The following is a 17,032-nucleotide window of genomic DNA, read 5'->3' as shown; positions in this document are numbered from 1 at the left end:
TCATGAACATTTTTATTATAAATATTATATAACGTTAGTATATTCTTTTCAAAAAAAAAAACAAAAAAAAAGTAAGCTTTTTGCAATCTGTCATCCTTAACTTGTACATGTGAGAAATATTGTGTTTCTCTGCCTCCTGTCCAAGGTCTGAATTCCTGAAAGAAGATAATCTGCCAAGTGTTTTGTATCTCCAGAACAGAGAGGCCTTGATGAGCCATTCACAGCCTTGGCAGAGTGAAGGCTTGTACCGTCCTCTGTCTCTCTATCATAGTTTACACCCAGAGAGAGGCTCCAAAGAGATATCACAGATCTGAGAGACATGACCTGGACATCATGAGAGCCACTTCAGTTTGAGTGATAAAATACAACTGGAGTAATTAATAATAATAAAAATAAAATTTAAAATCTTAATTTAACTAAATTAAAACGAAAATAAGTTTAAACATTAGTTTCAATATAAGCCTGACCAGATGAACTATTCACTATTTTTTATTGCAAATTAGGTATTTTATAGATGACGGTGAATACACATAGGCTTGGATTTAAAATCAATAGCTTCAGTATATTATTTCCTAATGAAACATAATTTGTTCTATTAAAAAAAAAAAAAAAAGGAAATACAAAATGTGCTACATTTCTATCAAGTCTCTGTTAGTGAACTATTCTATTTTTGTTTTTTAAGAAAATAGAAAAACCAACCTTGGAATATATTATATATTGTACATGTACTGCAATCAGGCATAAGATTATGACAGGTGAAGTGAATAACATGGATTTTCTCTTCATCATGGCACCTGTTAGTGGATGGGATATATAAGGCAGCAAGTGAACATTTTGTCCTCAAAGAAACAGGAAAAATGGGCAAGCTTAAGGATTTGAGTGAGTTTGACAATGGCCAAATTGTGATGGCTAGATAACTGGATTAGAACATCTCCAAAACTGCAGCTCTTGTGGGGTGTTCCCAGTCTGCAGAGGTCAGTATCTATCAAAAGTGGTCCAAGGAAGGAATAGTGGACTGGCGGGTCATTGATGCACGTGGGGAGTCAAGGCTGGCCCGTGTGGTACAATCAAGACTACTGTAGCTCATATTGCTCAAGAAGTTAATGCAGGAATGGTGTCAGAATACACAGTGCATCGCAGTTTGTTGCGTATGGGGCTGCACAGGCGCAGAACAGTCAGGGTGCCAGTGCTGACACTGTCCACTGCCAAAAGCGCCAACAGTGAGAACGTGTGCATCAGAACTGGACCACAAGGCAATGGAAGAAGGTGGACTGGTCTGATGACTCACTTTTTTTCTTTTACATCATGTGGATGGCCGGGTGCGTCTGCATCGCTTACCTGGGGAACACATGGCACCAGGATGCACTATGGGAAGAAGACAAGCCGACGGAGGCAGCGTGATGCTTTGGGAAATGTTCTGCTGGGAAACCTTGTGTCCTCCTGCCATCTGTGTGGATGTTGCTTTGACATGTATCACCTACCTAAACATTGCTGCAGACCATGTACACCCTTAAAGGGTTCGTTCACCCAAAAATGAAAATGATTTCATTAATTACTCACCCTCATGTTGTTGGACACCCGTAAGACCTTCGTTCATCTTCAAATGAAGATATTTTTTTGAAAGCTGATGGCTGAGAAAGGCTTCAGAAAGGCCTCCATTGGCATTCAGTACTTTCCCACTGACCCACTCACAAGACCCATAAAGGCACTAAACACATCGATAAAAAGTCCATCTCACTGCAGTGGCTGTACAATAATGTTTCAATGCATCGAAAATAGTTATTGTGCGCACTAAAATCAAAATAACGACTTTATTCACCAAGTTATTGACGTGAACTCGACGCATGTGCGACAATATGACGCAGATCCACCATTCAGATACATGACCCTGAAGCGAAGAGGAGCGCCACTATCGCAAGAGTTCACGTCAGAGACCTACATGGAAGACAATAACTTGCCGGATAAAGTCATTATTTTTTGCGTACAAAAAATATTTTTGTCGATGATGAACGATATTTATATCTTAATATAAGATGAACGAAGGTCTTATGGGTGTCCAACGACATGTGGGTGAGTAATTAATGAAATTTTTGGGTGAACTAACCCTTTAATGGAAACAGTATTCCCTGGTGGCTGTGGCCTCTTTCAGCAGGATAATGCGCCCTATACCACAAAGCAAAAATGGTTCAGGAATGGTTTGAGGAGCACGAGTTTGAGGTGTTGATTTGGCCTCCAAATTCACCAGATCTCATTCCAGTCGAGTATCTGTGGGATGTGCCGAACAAACAAGTCGGATCCATGGAGGCCCCACCACACAAATTACAGGAATTAAAGAATCTGCAGCTAACATCTTGGTGCTAGTGGCTACAGCACACCTTCAGGGGTCTAGTGAAGTCCATGCCTCGACAGGTCAGGGTAGTTTTGGTAGCAAAATTGAGACCAGCACATTTTTAGGAAGGTGGTCATAATGTTATGCCTAGTCTTGTGTGTGTGTCCAATCACCACCAATGATAATGGGAATTCTTTCTTCTGATTTAGACATCCAAAATCTTTTCTTTTCGTATTTAGAGAAACTGTACAAAGTAATGAAAGATGAATGAAAATAAGAAATGAACTAATAAATTATATGATTAAAGATGATTATGAGAAACTTGGAACTGTTGTATCAGATGTAAACAACAGTAATTGCCATGTAATTCATAAACATCATCAGACCAAAAATAATAATAATAATAAAATCATCGGATGTTATGGAGCACTTAGAAAGTACATTTAATCAAAGTACTGTACATAAAACAGGACACAAACACAGGACAGATTTAATTACAAATGAAGGTACCTTTTATTGCAAACATTTGAGGACTTTGGCACCTGCAAGGCACAGAATACACTTTCATGAGAGTCAAAATGGGTATGCAAAGGAACTGGGGAAAACAATTTCATTTTCACATAGGAAATTCCTTTCACAGAAAGGACAAAGTCTAGCTGCAAACAGAGGGTAAACGATGCATGGAGTCCATGTATGATCGGCTGTTATCTGCAAGCAGAACCGATGCAAGTGTTCAGTCACCATGAAATCCAACAGCAACCAAAACGATTATTTGACGATGAAGTTTCAAATTCGCTGCTGCTTTTCCAAGGGTCAGAGATATGAATGTGAAGACGGGTCGGGGGAACTGTATGTACTTTACTAGTGTCAAGCAGAACGCACAAAGTCATGACACGAAGGCCTACATGCTCATGAGCTTTTAAGTGCTGTTCATTCAAAGCCTTCCAAACCACAATTGCAAAGAGGAGATGGCACTGGGTTTCCATGTCTAACTGCAGATCTATGCACATTCTTCATGTTTAGTGTCGACCTCCCTTTAAATGGCGTGTTCACACACTCTATTTCTTGTTTAGATGGAAGAATTGCATGTTGCAACCTTTATACAAGGTTTCTAATACTGTCTCCCATTAACAGCTTAATACTGACAGGCAACACACCATTAAAACACACACTCACACACGCACAGCAGTCACTCTTTATAAAACTATAGAATAAAAGACAAACTTCCAGTTAGACAAATAAACAGTTAACAGACAGATAAAGAAAATGGGAACCTCTAAAGAAGACTTGGAAGACTTGACCCGATCAGCATCAGTATCAGTATCAGCTGTGCAAACGTCTTTAAATCAAGAGCCACGGTGGCTTGAAATCCCATCAGTCATTTATCCTGCGGGGCGGCACACCCCGGCACTGGGCCCTCTGATTATGATGCTCACATGATTCGGTTGCCACAATCCCAAAAAGCTCATTAGGTTTAGTGTTATTCTGGGAGACAAGACTGGGGCGTTTCCTTGGAGATGAGGGTGGAAGTAAACAGGAGTGCAGAAAGTTTTATGTTCTGAGAACCTGCATAGTGAATTCAAGGCACTGAGGGTTTATTTAGGGCAGCACACACATACACACACTTTTGGATACTTTGGTATGGCAGCTTTTTCTAGATTTTAGTATTTTGGCATTAGGATGGTGCTTGTTTTGGATACACATGCACACACATACTAAATGACCTAAATTCACCCAAAATTCATCGTTTACTCACTGTAAAGTCATTCCAAACCTGACATTTTCTTCTTCTGTGTAACATAAGAGACATTTACGCTGCTCTTTTCCATACAATGAAATTAAATGGTAGTCGGGGCTGTCAAACTCTTAAAAATATGACAAGAAACACAATAAAAGTACAACCGTCAATCCATAAAAGCTATCGTAAGGTTTTAGAAGATTGAAATATAGACCTTAGTCTGGGTAGATACAATATTGAATACAATAGGACAATTCTGTTATCATTTGCTCACCCTTATGTTCTTCCAAATGTAAACAAATTTCTTTCTTCTGTGAAACACAAAAGAAGATATTTTGAAGAATTTTCCATAGACTTCCATTGTATGGACAAAAAAAAATACAATGATTAATGAGAACTTAAACCTTTTGGTTCTTTTGTGTTCTTCAGAAGAAAGAAATGCATACTGGTTTGTGTAGTAAATGATGAAAGAATTGTTGTTTTTGGATGGACTATAGATTTAACACAGATGAAAACAGGGCTATAAAAGATTGCAATGTCCTAGATCACATCTCAAGACTACTTTCAAAACCGTTTTATGGATTTGTGTACTTATAGTTTTTGGATGGTGAAGTACTTGTATTTTTACGGCTTAGTTATTATTTTTGAAAAAAAATCAAAAATTATTCAATTATATCAAAAATTATTTTTGATTTATTTCAAAAATAAAAGAAATAACGCTACCCTAACTGAAGTCTATAGCACACAACTACTTTTATCATGCGCTGATGGCGCTTTTGGATTCTTTTTCATCGCAAGAGCACGGAAAAATCAGTCGCAACCAGCAGATTCAGAATTTCTGCTTTTGTGTTCAACAGAAGAAAGAACATTAAGTTTGTAATGAAGTAAGAGTAAGTAACTAATCACATAATTTCTGTTTTTCCATTTACTATCCCTTTAATAACAACATTGTGTAATTCTTAATTTGTTCTGGGGCTCTTTTCAATACTCTCTGCGTTACACCACAAACTCTGGTTCTGCTTCTGTGGTCAAGTGGTCTGTGGTCAGATCTTCTCTGTCCAGATCCAGAGAGAAATACTTGCTGGTTCTCTTGATGGGAAATGTGTGCTGGTTATTCCGGATCCCGGTGCACTGATCTGCAAGTCCCTGATACCCACAGCCGACCGTGTCCCCGAGGTCTGGTTCACAGCCGAACGTATAGCTATGAGCGGTGTCCTGGCAAAGCTCCGCCCACTCCTGACAGTTCCTCTGGAACAGACGAACATCATCGAGTGACTGGCTGTGGCGGTCCGTGGAGCTCTGGCCCTTCCTGCCCATCGCCGTCTAATAAAACAAAGACAACAAAACCCACGTCAGCACTTAGGAAACCAACAAGCCGCATTAAAACACAGAAATCACAGACTACACTAACTCTCAACTAACCCTAAAATCTCAGAGAGCGGTTAGCTGTACACTCACATGAATTCACAGATGAGAAACGACAATGTTGTTGGGTGTAGGGTAAGGCTGCCCTAAACAAATACTGTTAAGAGGAAGTGGGGTTACCAGCACTGTTAAAAGAGATTACAGGATTACTCAACAGAAGGAAGATACAGCTCAAAATGCAGAGTTGACGTCCTCGATTTAACTTCAGTGGTTGAGACAGTGTCATTTAACAGCTGTTACGTGTTGTGTGTAAATGTGTGTGTTGGTGTGTGTGTGTGAAGGTGCACCTGAGGGAGACATTCGATGCTCTGGCCTCTCATTCTCACTACGGTCTCTGATGAGCTGGATGTTGAAGAACTGACTTCCTTCACCACTAACCCTAAAAGAACAAACACATACAACATACACATACATCATTAACATCATAATTCTCTCTCATTCCATCATTTGAAGGTGTCACACTAACGTGCACAGCACAAAATTTAGTAGTAAATAAAAAATTTAAAAAAATTCAAACATCGCCTTCAAGCTTTTCTCAATTAAGCAAACGCTGCTTGAATTTGGATTCTCACACTTTTTGACCAGTGATTTCCTATGCTCCTTTCATGTCTTTTCCAGCCATCCACTGTTACTGTATACAGAATTTTTTAAAATTATAAAGTACCCAAAAAGAGTAATTTCTAGCGAATGAAATAGAAAATTACTATAGAAAGAAATTGCAATGGCTTTAGGGACCACCATATTCTTCATTCACCCTGGGCAACTCTAGGACAGCAAGAATTTGACTGACAAACTGACTTTTGTTGGTGGCACTTAAAGGCCACAGACTGACTCAATCTACAGCTAATGCCTCCAGAGATGACAGCTTGTATTACACACCTGTCAGAAAGGTTTGGTTGATACACCTGAACCTACTAATTAAAAGGACTGTTTTGTATTCTCTATTTGTCGCACTGTGGGTAAATCTCACGAACACACATACGTATCATGTTTCCCCCCTCAACAACAAAAAAAATAGTCACAGAGAATAAATGAAGTCTGCTTGTAGGACCATTAAATTTTGTTCATTGTGTGTGTGTGTGTGTGTGTGTGTGTGTGTGTGTGTGTGTGTGTGTGTGTGTGTGCCTGTTTATGTGGTTTATGAGGACACAAATTTGTATAACTACATGGGTATTACACTGGTATTACTTATAAATGTGGTTTATGAGGACATATCAAATGTCCCCATAATTCAAATGGCCTTAAAAACATACAAAATTATGTTTTTTTAAGAAAGTAAAAATGCAGAATGTTTCCTGTGATAGGTAGGTTTAGGGGCAGGGGCAGTGTAGGGGGATAGAAAATACGGTTTGTACAGTATAAAAACCATTACGCCTATGGAGAGTCCCTGTAAACCACATAGACCAACATGTGTGTGTGTGTGTGTGTGTGTGTGTGTGTGTGTGTGTGTGTGTGTGTGTGTGTGTGTGTGTGTGTGTGTGTGTGTGTGTGTGTGTGTGTGTGTGTTTGAGTGAGTGAGTGAGTGAGTGAGTGAGTGAGTGAGTGTTTCTTTTTGTGAAATATCAGGACACAAATGTGTATGACATGGGTATGACAAGGAGAGGGTGAAATATGAGGATATTACCCATGTCCCCACTTTTTTTTTTAAAAAGCTAATAAATCATACAGGATAAGTTAGCAAAGTAAAAATGCAGACTGTTCCCTGTAATGGATAGGTTTAGGGGCAGTGTAGGAGGATAGAAAATACAGTTTGTACAGTATAAAAACCATTCCACCAATGGAATATCACCACATTTCACAAAAAAACCTATTTGTAAGTGTGTGTGTGTGATAATATTGTAAGATATTACAATTCAAATAACCATTTTCTATTTAATGGCAAATTATTTTACATTAATCATCATTAATGAATTCAGTCTTCTGATCCGAATGATCAGAAATCATTCTAATAAGGAGGAATGTTTCTTGAGCACCAGTGCTGAAGACAGTTGAGCTGCTTAATATTTTTGTGGAAATGGATATGTATTTTTGATATATTTAGCTGTCACTTTTTCAATTTAATGCATCAAACGCAGCCTTTTAACATAACATAACATAACCTGTATGCATACCGGAGCATCCGTTGTTCTGTGCTGACAGCATGTCCTCTGTAATGTGGATACACAGTTCCTGGTTCAGTTCTAAATCATGAAGATCTTCACAAGTTTTTGGATCATCAACCAGCATCTCAATCTCTAAAGAAAACATTGACACAGACTCTCAGTGCTGACCGCTACTGCATCAGTACCAATGAGATTTCATCAACGCAGCCATTTAATCATACAGCATTTATTACTGATACTTTTATTACTAATGTATTGTGTCTTTGAGTTGCAATTAACCAGCTAGAAGGAAAGCGTCTCATTTAACTGCGAGTCTCCTACCGTCTTCATCCAAGCAGTGCTCCTTGCTGCTGCTCTCGATGCCAGACGTGTGTGTGCTGGCATGACTGGTGTTGGAAGACGAGTGTGTTCTCAGCGGTCGGTGTGGTGTGTTTGTAGGGGTTCGGAAACTGTCGGTGTCGACGCCGGATGTGCGGGAGCTGCCATGACTCGTGGTGGAGTGTCGTGAAAAGGGATTGGGTCGTGACGTGCTGCCAGCACTGCTGCCGCTGGCACGTGAACGCTGCTCTAAATGATCCATGTCCGCCTCCAGAGCATCACTGATATACGACTCCCTGTACTGCTTCTTTTCTGAGAACACACACAAAGTCAATCATATACTCCAGATGCAAAACAAAACAAGAATACTGGTTATTTGATCATTTTATCACCATGCTTGATTTAAAGATTGGCCTTATCTGTCTGTATCAGATTTCATGAACACTTCAATTATTACATTTTAGGAAGTATTGCATTAACAGTTACTGCATTTGTATAGAGCTCCGGAGGTTGACGTCATGCAGCCTAAACGTCGTCGTTTTGGCAGGCAATCGGAGCATTGGTATCTATAAAATGATTTAAAACCAGACTGTTTAAACCTTACTATTTCAACATGATGGACAGCTGATGTGTGCCAGGATGTCAGAACAGACAGGGGAAAGCAAATGAGAAAAACTACTTTTGCCTCACGTAACTATAATGATAAAAATAAATTTGTGTTAACTGCTAACATATGATGTTAATCTATTCACATGTTTTCTCTCTTAAAATGTAAGCGGTGAACATTTAAAAAACCATAATCAAATAAATAAACAAAACGAAAGTAATGTGGGCAGCCCTTCTCGGACGACTGCCCCCTACACACAAGAATAATAACCCATAAACAAAATATAACAAAGTCCAGGCCTGGGTCCTCTCTCGTCCTTTAGTGGCGTCATGAGAGGACTCGAGAACGGTGTGGCTCGCAAGTCACACTCAATCTCGCCTCCCATGTCTGTCGCTCGACACGACTACCTTGCCACACTGTTTCTTTATCGATACGCGTGAAAAGCACCCCGGATGATTCATAGAGATCTGTTATGTTTAATCGAATAAGTTTTGCTATGTAAAAGTCTGTCTTTTGAATTTAAGTGTGCAGTGAACTCTGTTGCCTTGAAACTCATCCTGGCGCCAGCTGTTCCTGCCAGCCAAAATGGTGTTGTAAACAGATTGGGTCACGTGACCTCCGGAGCTCTATTGTGCATATTTGTAAGATACCTTCATTTTCCTCTAGCCGCCGAACCTGTTTCAGCACAGGTTGCAGGTTCATATACAATCTGTGGCTGTTGCTGAGCAGCTGCAGGAGGTGTCGTGAACGCAGAGGACAGCCTGTGTAGTACATGAGCTTTCTGGCTGATGGCAAACCATCAGGAAGAATCTCAAACCTCTTCCCCTGAGGAAAGGAAAGGGAATCAAAGGTTGATTCATCTGAAACATTTAAACAGTGACCCTAATAGCACAGAATTATACTCTTCACATTTAAATCATAGTAATAAAGTAATGTAATACTGACCACAAACACCAGTTTTCCTACGTTGGTCCAGGGAAAATCATACAAGAGTTGCCTGACAGTTCCCACATTCTTAAAAAACAAAAACAAATGGAACTATCACAATATATAATAAAATTAGCAATTTGCTGTATAACCTCAGCCTGTACATAAACAGCATACCTGAAAAATCTGAATCCCACGTAAGGTTAGTCCAAGTGTTAAAGAGGCCTCTAATTCTTTCTTATCCTGACAGAAAGAACATTTTTCATTATGTTCAAAATCCGTCTGCATGTGCACTCACACAAACTGTCAATAGCTCTTATCTGACCTTGTAAAGGCGGTAATAATGAACCGCCACGTCGTCCAAGAGCGCCGCTTCCTTTATGTACTTCAGCTGGGCCTCTGATGCCGTAAGGGCAAACTGTTCTTTGTGCATGTTTGGAATATGACGGAGAATATAGTCACATCCTCTCTTAGCAATTACCTAGAAAAGATAGAGCCAAAATAATAATAAAGCACACCTTTGTGTGATAAATTCACATGACATTCCGGTATGCCTGATAACTGCATTTAGAAATTTCAAAAATCATTTTATAGACATTGCATTCACTAAGACACATTTGAAGTAATCAAAAAAAAGTATATTAAATGTGAATTGTGATGGCTAGACGACTGGGCGACTGGGTCAGAAAAACTGCAGCTCTTGTGAGGTGTTCCTGGTCTACAGTGGTCAGTATCTATCAAAAGTGGTCAAAGGAAGAAACAGTGGCGACAGAGTCATGGGCGACCAAGGCTCACTGATGCACGCGGGGAACAAGGGCTGGACCGTGTGGTCTGTGCTACTGTAGCTCAAAATTTTCTTAATATATAAATATATATATATATAAATATTATATGCATTTTATTTGTGTGTGTGTGTGTGTGTGTGTGTGTGTGTGTGTGTGTGTGTGTGTGTGTGTGTGTGTGTGTGTGATATAACATCGATATAGCAGCTCTCAGCGAGACCAGACTGCATGGGGAGGACTCCCTGACAGAGGTTGGTGCTGGGTACACCTTCTTCTGGAAGGGGGTCCCTGAAGGCACTCGTCGCAACCATGGAGTTGGTTTTGCCGTGAAGACAAAACTGCTGCAGCACATTTCGGAATCCCCTATCGGCATCAATGAAAGACTGATGACTTGGCGCATTCCCCTGGCAAAGAAACGCTTTGCAACTCTCATCAGCGCATACGCTCCAACCCTTGATGCTGAGCACAACATCAAAGAGGATTTCTACAGAGCACTCGATGCCATCCTACAGCAAACCCCGGCTACGGACAGGCTCTTACTCATGGGAGACTTCAATGCTAGAGTGGGCACGGAGCACCTGGTATGGAGTAAAGTCATCGGCCAGCATGGTGTGGGGAATATGAACCACAATGGGCTCAGACTCCTCGCCCTCTGTTCAGAGCACCAGCTGGTCATTACTAACACCATTTTCCAGATGAAGAACCGGTTCAAGACCACCTGGCAGCACCCACGCTCAAAACATTGGCATCTCCTTGACTACGTGATTGTCCGTCAAAAAGACCGAAAAGATGTCCTCACCACCCGTGTTATGAGAGGAGCTGAGTGCTGGACTGACCACCTCATGGTCAGATCCAAATTATCCATGAGCATTCAACCTCGTAGCCCAAAGACAGCCTCACACAAGAAACTCAACTGTGCAGCGCTGAACAGCCACACCACCAAAGACAACCTTCGCTGGCTCCTTGCTGAAAACCTCAACAAGATCCCGGAAGAATCAGCTGACTGGCCAGCATTGCGCCAGGCTATTCATAAAGCAGCCTCAGAGGCGCTTGGCCAATCAAGGAAACTCCATCAGGACTGGTTCGACTGTAACTCAACTGAGATACAGTCACTCCTAAAAACCAAGCACGAGGCCCACAAAGCTCTCCTGTCCTGCCCTGGATCTCCTGCCCTTATAACCTCCTTCACTGCTGCTAGAGCAGAAACCCAGCGAGCCCTTCGGGCTATGGAGAACACCTGGTGGGTGCAAAAGGCACAGGAAATACAGAACCTGGCTGACTGTAACAACACTCAAGGCTTTTACGATGCCTTGAAAGCATTGTATGGCCCCAGGAAACGAGTGACTGTTCCAGTCCGATCAGCTGACGGGACCACGCTTCTCAAGGACCGGCATGAGATTCTTGCCCGTTGGGCAAATCATTTTGAGAGTCTCTTCAACCACACCAACCCTTCTGACCCACATATCCTGGACAATTTGCCAGACCTGTCACCAACCATACACCTGGATACCCCACCACTCTACTCAGAGCTCCGGCAAGCCATTGCAGGACTGAAGAACAACAAATGCGCTGGACCCGACGGAATTCCTGCAGAAGTTTTCAAACAAGGAGGATACATCCTCACGCGCCGTCTGCACCTCCTGATCCAAAATATCTGGGAACATGGGACCCTCCCACAGGACTGGAAAGATGCTAACATCGTGGTTATTTACAAGCAAAAGGGAGACAGAGCAGTCTGCAGCAACAGCCGTGGGATATCTCTCCTCTCCATCGCAGGGAAAGTCCTGGCCAAGATCATGCTCAGCAGATTGGTTGAGCACATCTCGGAAGCTGTGCTTCCGGAAACGCAGTGTGGCTTCAGGAAGTCCAGGTCCACAATTGACATGATCTTTGTCTTGAGGCAGCTGTTGGAGAAGAGCCGAGAACAGCACAAAGACCTTTACGTAGCCTTCATTGACCTCAGTAAAGCTTTTGACACCATCAATCGTGAGCTGCTCTGGAAACTCCTCTCTAAAATTGGGGTACCACCCAAGTTTCTCAGCATCCTACAGCAGCTGCACAACGGGATGCAAGCCAGAGTGATCATGGGAGAACTCCAGTCAGAATCTTTTGAGGTAAACGTTGGGGTGAAACAAGGGTGCGTCTTAGCTCCGATGCTCTTTAACATCCTCCTGTCTGCCATCACCTGCCTCTTCCATCGTGTCATGAGGCATGAAGACGGTGTCCATGTGGAATACCGACTCGACGGAAGCCTCTTCAACATCCGTCGACTCCAGGCCCGCACAAAGACAAAGTCCCGGCAAATTTGTGAGCTTCAGTATGCTGATGACTGTGCCGTCGTAGCCCACAGCCCGGACTCTATGCAGTACGCCCTCAACACTATAGCCAGTCTGTACCAATCTTTTGGCCTACAGGTTAACATTCAAAAAACTGAGGTCATGTCTCATCTCACCACCCCAGTCCCCATACCCCCCAGCTTTCATATAAACGGTGTTCCACTTAAAACAGTGGACCACTTCATCTATCTCGGCTCCACTTTGTCCTCAAGCTGCTCCCTTGACAAAGAATTACACACCCGGATAAATAAAGCTTCATCATCTTTTGGACGCCTACGCAGCAGGGTTTTTGAAAACCATAACCTGAAGGTCAGTACCAAGGTGGCTGTGTATAATGCGGTATGTCTCTCCACTCTGCTTTATGGGGCAGAGTCATGGACCCCTTACCGCCAGCACATCACCAACCTAGAGGCCTTCCATATCCGCTGCCTACAGAAGATCCTCAACTTGTCCTGGGAAGACAGAATCCCCCACACAGTCATCCTCAGCAATACTGGCTCAATCTGCATGGAAGCAGCTGTGGCCAACAAACACCTGCGTTGGATAGGGCACACTATACGCATGCCTGAACACCGCCTGCCTCGCCAAGTCCTCTACAGTCAACTACTGGGCTCAAAGCGCTCCGCTGGAGGACAAAAGCGGCGCTTCAAGGACTACACCAGGGACCTTCTGAAGCGAGCAAACATTCCCCTCACGCAGCTCGAATCTCTGGCACTAGACAGATCAGCCTGGCAGGTCACCTGTGCCACTGCAGTCTTTCAAATACACCAAAAAAACCAAGACAGACGATCCGAGAGACGCATCAAGAGACACCAGCGGGCGGCTGGTACCCCCCTGGTGTCTGGTTTCCCTTGCTCCATCTGCGGAAGAGTGTGTGGCTCAAGGATTGGACTCAACGCCCACGAGAAGTGGCACCAGCGGCAATGTCGCTGAAACCCTCCCCCCCACCCTACCCCCTTCCCTCCATCCCCGGAGCAAGTGTCATCATCGAATATACGATGGACAGCTAAGAGTGTGTGTGTGTGTGTGTGTGTGTGTGTGTACGTACGTGTGTGTGTGTGGCCTGGTAATCCCTACGTTATGGGGACAAAATGTCCCCACAAAGATGGCAATATCCAAAATCCTTGTCCTTGTGGGGACATTTTTAGGTCCCCATGAGGAAAACATCTTATAAATCACACACAAGCAGTTTTTTTGAGAAAGTAAAAATGCACAATGTTTCCTGTGATGGGTAGGTTTAGGGGCAGGGGCAGTGTAAGGGGATAGGATGTACAGTTTGTACGGTATGAAATCCATTACGCCTATGGAAAGTCCCCATAAAACATGGAAACACGACGTGTGTGTGTGTGTGTGTGTGTGTGTGTGTGTGTGTGTGTGTGTGTGTGTGTGTGTGTGTGTACGTGTAAATATATGTTAAATATGTGTTACAGTAGCCTACATTTTAGGTAAATGCAAATATAGATGGAATAGCCTGCTGGCGACCAAACTAGATTTATAATAATTTAGTAATTTAGCAATACTAATTTTTAAATTAAAAATGATCTGTTTTTATATAAAACAATATATTAAAAAAAAAAAAAAACATTACTGCAGAAATAATCCTAGTTGTCAGCCTTGGCTACAGTGATGTCCCTGAACATGCATAAAAACACAAAACTCATCAACACAGTGTTGTCAGCAGTCTCTTTAATCTGCCAGTTCTACAGCACAGTCTCTCTCTAACTGCACCATCCTGCAGTGAAGGAGCATTTTACAGCATGTGTATCCAGATGATAGCACAGCTCAGGAAGCTAATGCACCCAAGATTCTCTCTAAAAGCTTTCTTCTATTTTTAACATCGATCCTCTACATGCACTAATAAATAAAAAAGGTTTTTTATTTATATCTTCTTCTTCTTTTTTTACAAAAGCTCTGTTCAATGTTGCAGAAATTTTCAGGGACAACACAGTGCAGCCTATAAACCACACACAAAGGGCGGTCTGAGCGTACACACATTTAACAGGCTTGATCAGCATAATGATTCATCAGGAAGCAGTTTAATGGGGTGCTGTGCAGACTTACCCAGGAGGGAAAATATGCTTCCGGCTGGAAATAGGCACCAAAGTGTTTGTTCCGTTTGAAGTTTCCCAGGTCAGCCTGCAGTGCAAATGCAGCCAGAAGGAAATAAGCCTCTTCTCTCTGGATGCACTGAGATGGCAGTACCTGCTTCCGCAAATGCCAGTAGTAATAATACCGTGCCATGCGGTCGCTGAAACAGACAGACACATATAGAACATATCAGTACTTTTTCTATAGACATTTTATATGTATGCACTACCATTACCAAACTACCGTTTGGGGTCAGTAAGATTTTTGTTTTTGAAAGAAGTCTCTTATGTTCACCTAACCAAGACTGCATTTATTTGATCAGAAATACAGTAAAAAACACTAATATTGTCAAGAATTATTACAATTTAAAATAATTGTTTTTAATTGTTATACATTATAAAATGTAATTTAATACTTTGATGGTAAAGTTGAATTTTCAGCTTCATAACTCCAGTTATGAATGTATTATATGTATTACTATTACCAATGCTGAAAACAGTTGTGCTTATTAATATTTTTGTGGAAACCATTATACCGGTACTTTTTTGTTTAAAAATTCTTTGAATAGAAAGTTTAAAAGAATAGATTTGAAAAAGACTCTCGATCAATTCAATGCATCCTTGCTGAATAAGAGTACTAATAAAATCTGACCACAAGCATTTGAAGGGTGGTGTAATGTCTCACCTGATAAGTCTGCCATTTTCAACGTAATACTGTGCTCTGAAGTGAACTATCATCGGAGGTCCAAACTGGTCAATTCCCTGCAGTTAGTGAGAATTCTGTCAAAGTGTGCAACAAAAAAGACATTTCCCCAAGAAATCCAAATCCTTTTGCTTGATACCTTGCTGGCTTCCCGTTTCCACTCTTTTGGACAATATTTCGACAGTTTCTGTCCGAGTTCCATGTATATGTGTTCATTGTCTAGGAGAAAAAGCACACTTAAAATACACTGAAAACGCACACACATTTAAATCTTTTATGTTTGTATATGTGTGTAATAGATAATGTGAAAAAATTACAAACAGCCTCCGGTAATTCATTACAGCAAAAATAAACCCTGACAGGGTGATCAAGACTCTAATACAAAGCAGAAAATGCAAAAATAAAACTGGCAGACCATAGATTATCCCAATAATTTCATTATTGCATACATGAAGGAATAAATCAACCAAAAAATTTTATCATTTGAGTTCAAATTATTTTATCAGGGGAGATACAACACACATGAAACCCTGAACGTCCAAGACATACAGTCAAACTAAAAATTATTCAGACACCAGATATCATTTTTTACTAGTGGGTGGAGCAGCAGGACACTATAGTTCATTTATGTAAGTGAGGATAGTAAAATAAAGCAAACTGGCTAAATTGATATTATCTAATTGTGTATTTAAATTTAACAGCTGACAGATGATTGGTTGACTGTAATCCATTACATAACTTTCCATCAAAGTTATCTGACAAATTTTGTTTTGTGTGTGTCTTACTCTGAATAACACTGAGGCCAAATAGGTGACAGTCCTTCAACCTGAGCAGATCACAGACCTGCACCAACAACTCCTGACACACAGTCTTAACCTGAGAGAGAAGAACAGAGAAAGTTTGAGATTGTAATTGCCACATTTTTTACCAAATCAGCTTTCCCAACTGTGCTTTTCTTGCAATCGGCACTTGTGCGTGTCACTGAGTGCTTGGAGTAGTACTTACACTGACTATTACGTTGAGTGTTTCATCATTCGGGAGGAACACACACACACACCGCCGGTCCTGCATCGTCTTGTTATTGTGAAAAGTCAGTTTGCTCATGTTTGAGAGGCTGCAGCCTGTAGATTTGTGCCCCTCACTGGAGCTCCACCCCTGAGCACCTCCCAGTCACAACGGGATCAGATCATTTAGACACACACACATTAAAAAAAACAAAAACAAAACACGCACACACACAATCAGAGACTGTGACCAGAGAAATTGAACCTCAAAACCACCAGTGTCTCATGCATCAACACACAATCACATCAAACAAACACACAGCAGCTCCACCGACTGACTCTGAAAAAGATTTAAAAAAAAGACAAAAATTAATTATTTCAACAGGAATACAACCAGAACACATACCTCATTCTTACATACTGGCAGGCAGCTCTCCAAATATTTCACTGAAATATCACACAACTATAATTTGCTGGATTTTGAAGGGAACACAAGAGACCAGATTAATCTTTTTGTTCACAAAACATAAAAACAAGGAAAGCTGTTTTTTAATGGACAGTTGTGGGTACATTACACACAACAAACACACATTCTGTACTCTGCATTTATATGGTGCACTATAAAGTTGTCACTTCTTTGTCAATGTACTGCTTATTTTGAGCATTACAGCATA

At 41.4% G+C, this 17,032-nt stretch overlaps 1 protein-coding gene across 3 annotated transcripts; it reads right to left on the bottom strand.

Moving 5' to 3' along the window:
* Nucleotides 1-4,755: 4,755 nt before the first annotated feature.
* Nucleotides 4,756-16,694, bottom strand: frmd6 (FERM domain containing 6). 3 transcript variants are annotated; one of them, XM_067420796.1, is made up of 14 exons: nt 16,360-16,694; nt 16,140-16,230; nt 15,494-15,573; nt 15,337-15,413; nt 14,626-14,812; nt 9,772-9,927; nt 9,624-9,689; nt 9,465-9,533; nt 9,170-9,344; nt 7,916-8,224; nt 7,604-7,726; nt 5,780-5,871; nt 5,526-5,589; nt 5,198-5,390 (listed from the first exon to the last, which is right to left on the bottom strand). In XM_067420796.1, exons 1-14 carry the CDS (start codon nt 16,456-16,458, stop codon nt 5,332-5,334), a joined length of 1,647 nt encoding a protein of 548 aa, XP_067276897.1. In that variant the 5' UTR covers nt 16,459-16,694; the 3' UTR covers nt 5,198-5,331. The 3 variants fall into 3 exon arrangements, 2 of the variants coding, with proteins under 2 accessions (XP_067276896.1, XP_067276897.1); XR_010898621.1 differs by having other exon boundaries at nt 5,306-5,390; nt 5,526-5,617; XM_067420795.1 differs by lacking the exon at nt 5,526-5,589 and having other exon boundaries at nt 4,756-5,390.
* Nucleotides 16,695-17,032: the final 338 nt, after the last annotated feature.

The sequence above is a fragment of the Pseudorasbora parva genome, chromosome 17, assembly GCF_024679245.1.
Source record: "Pseudorasbora parva isolate DD20220531a chromosome 17, ASM2467924v1, whole genome shotgun sequence".
Taxonomy (NCBI): Eukaryota; Metazoa; Chordata; class Actinopteri; order Cypriniformes; family Gobionidae; genus Pseudorasbora; species Pseudorasbora parva.
This window is presented reverse-complemented; position numbering and strand designations above follow the sequence as displayed.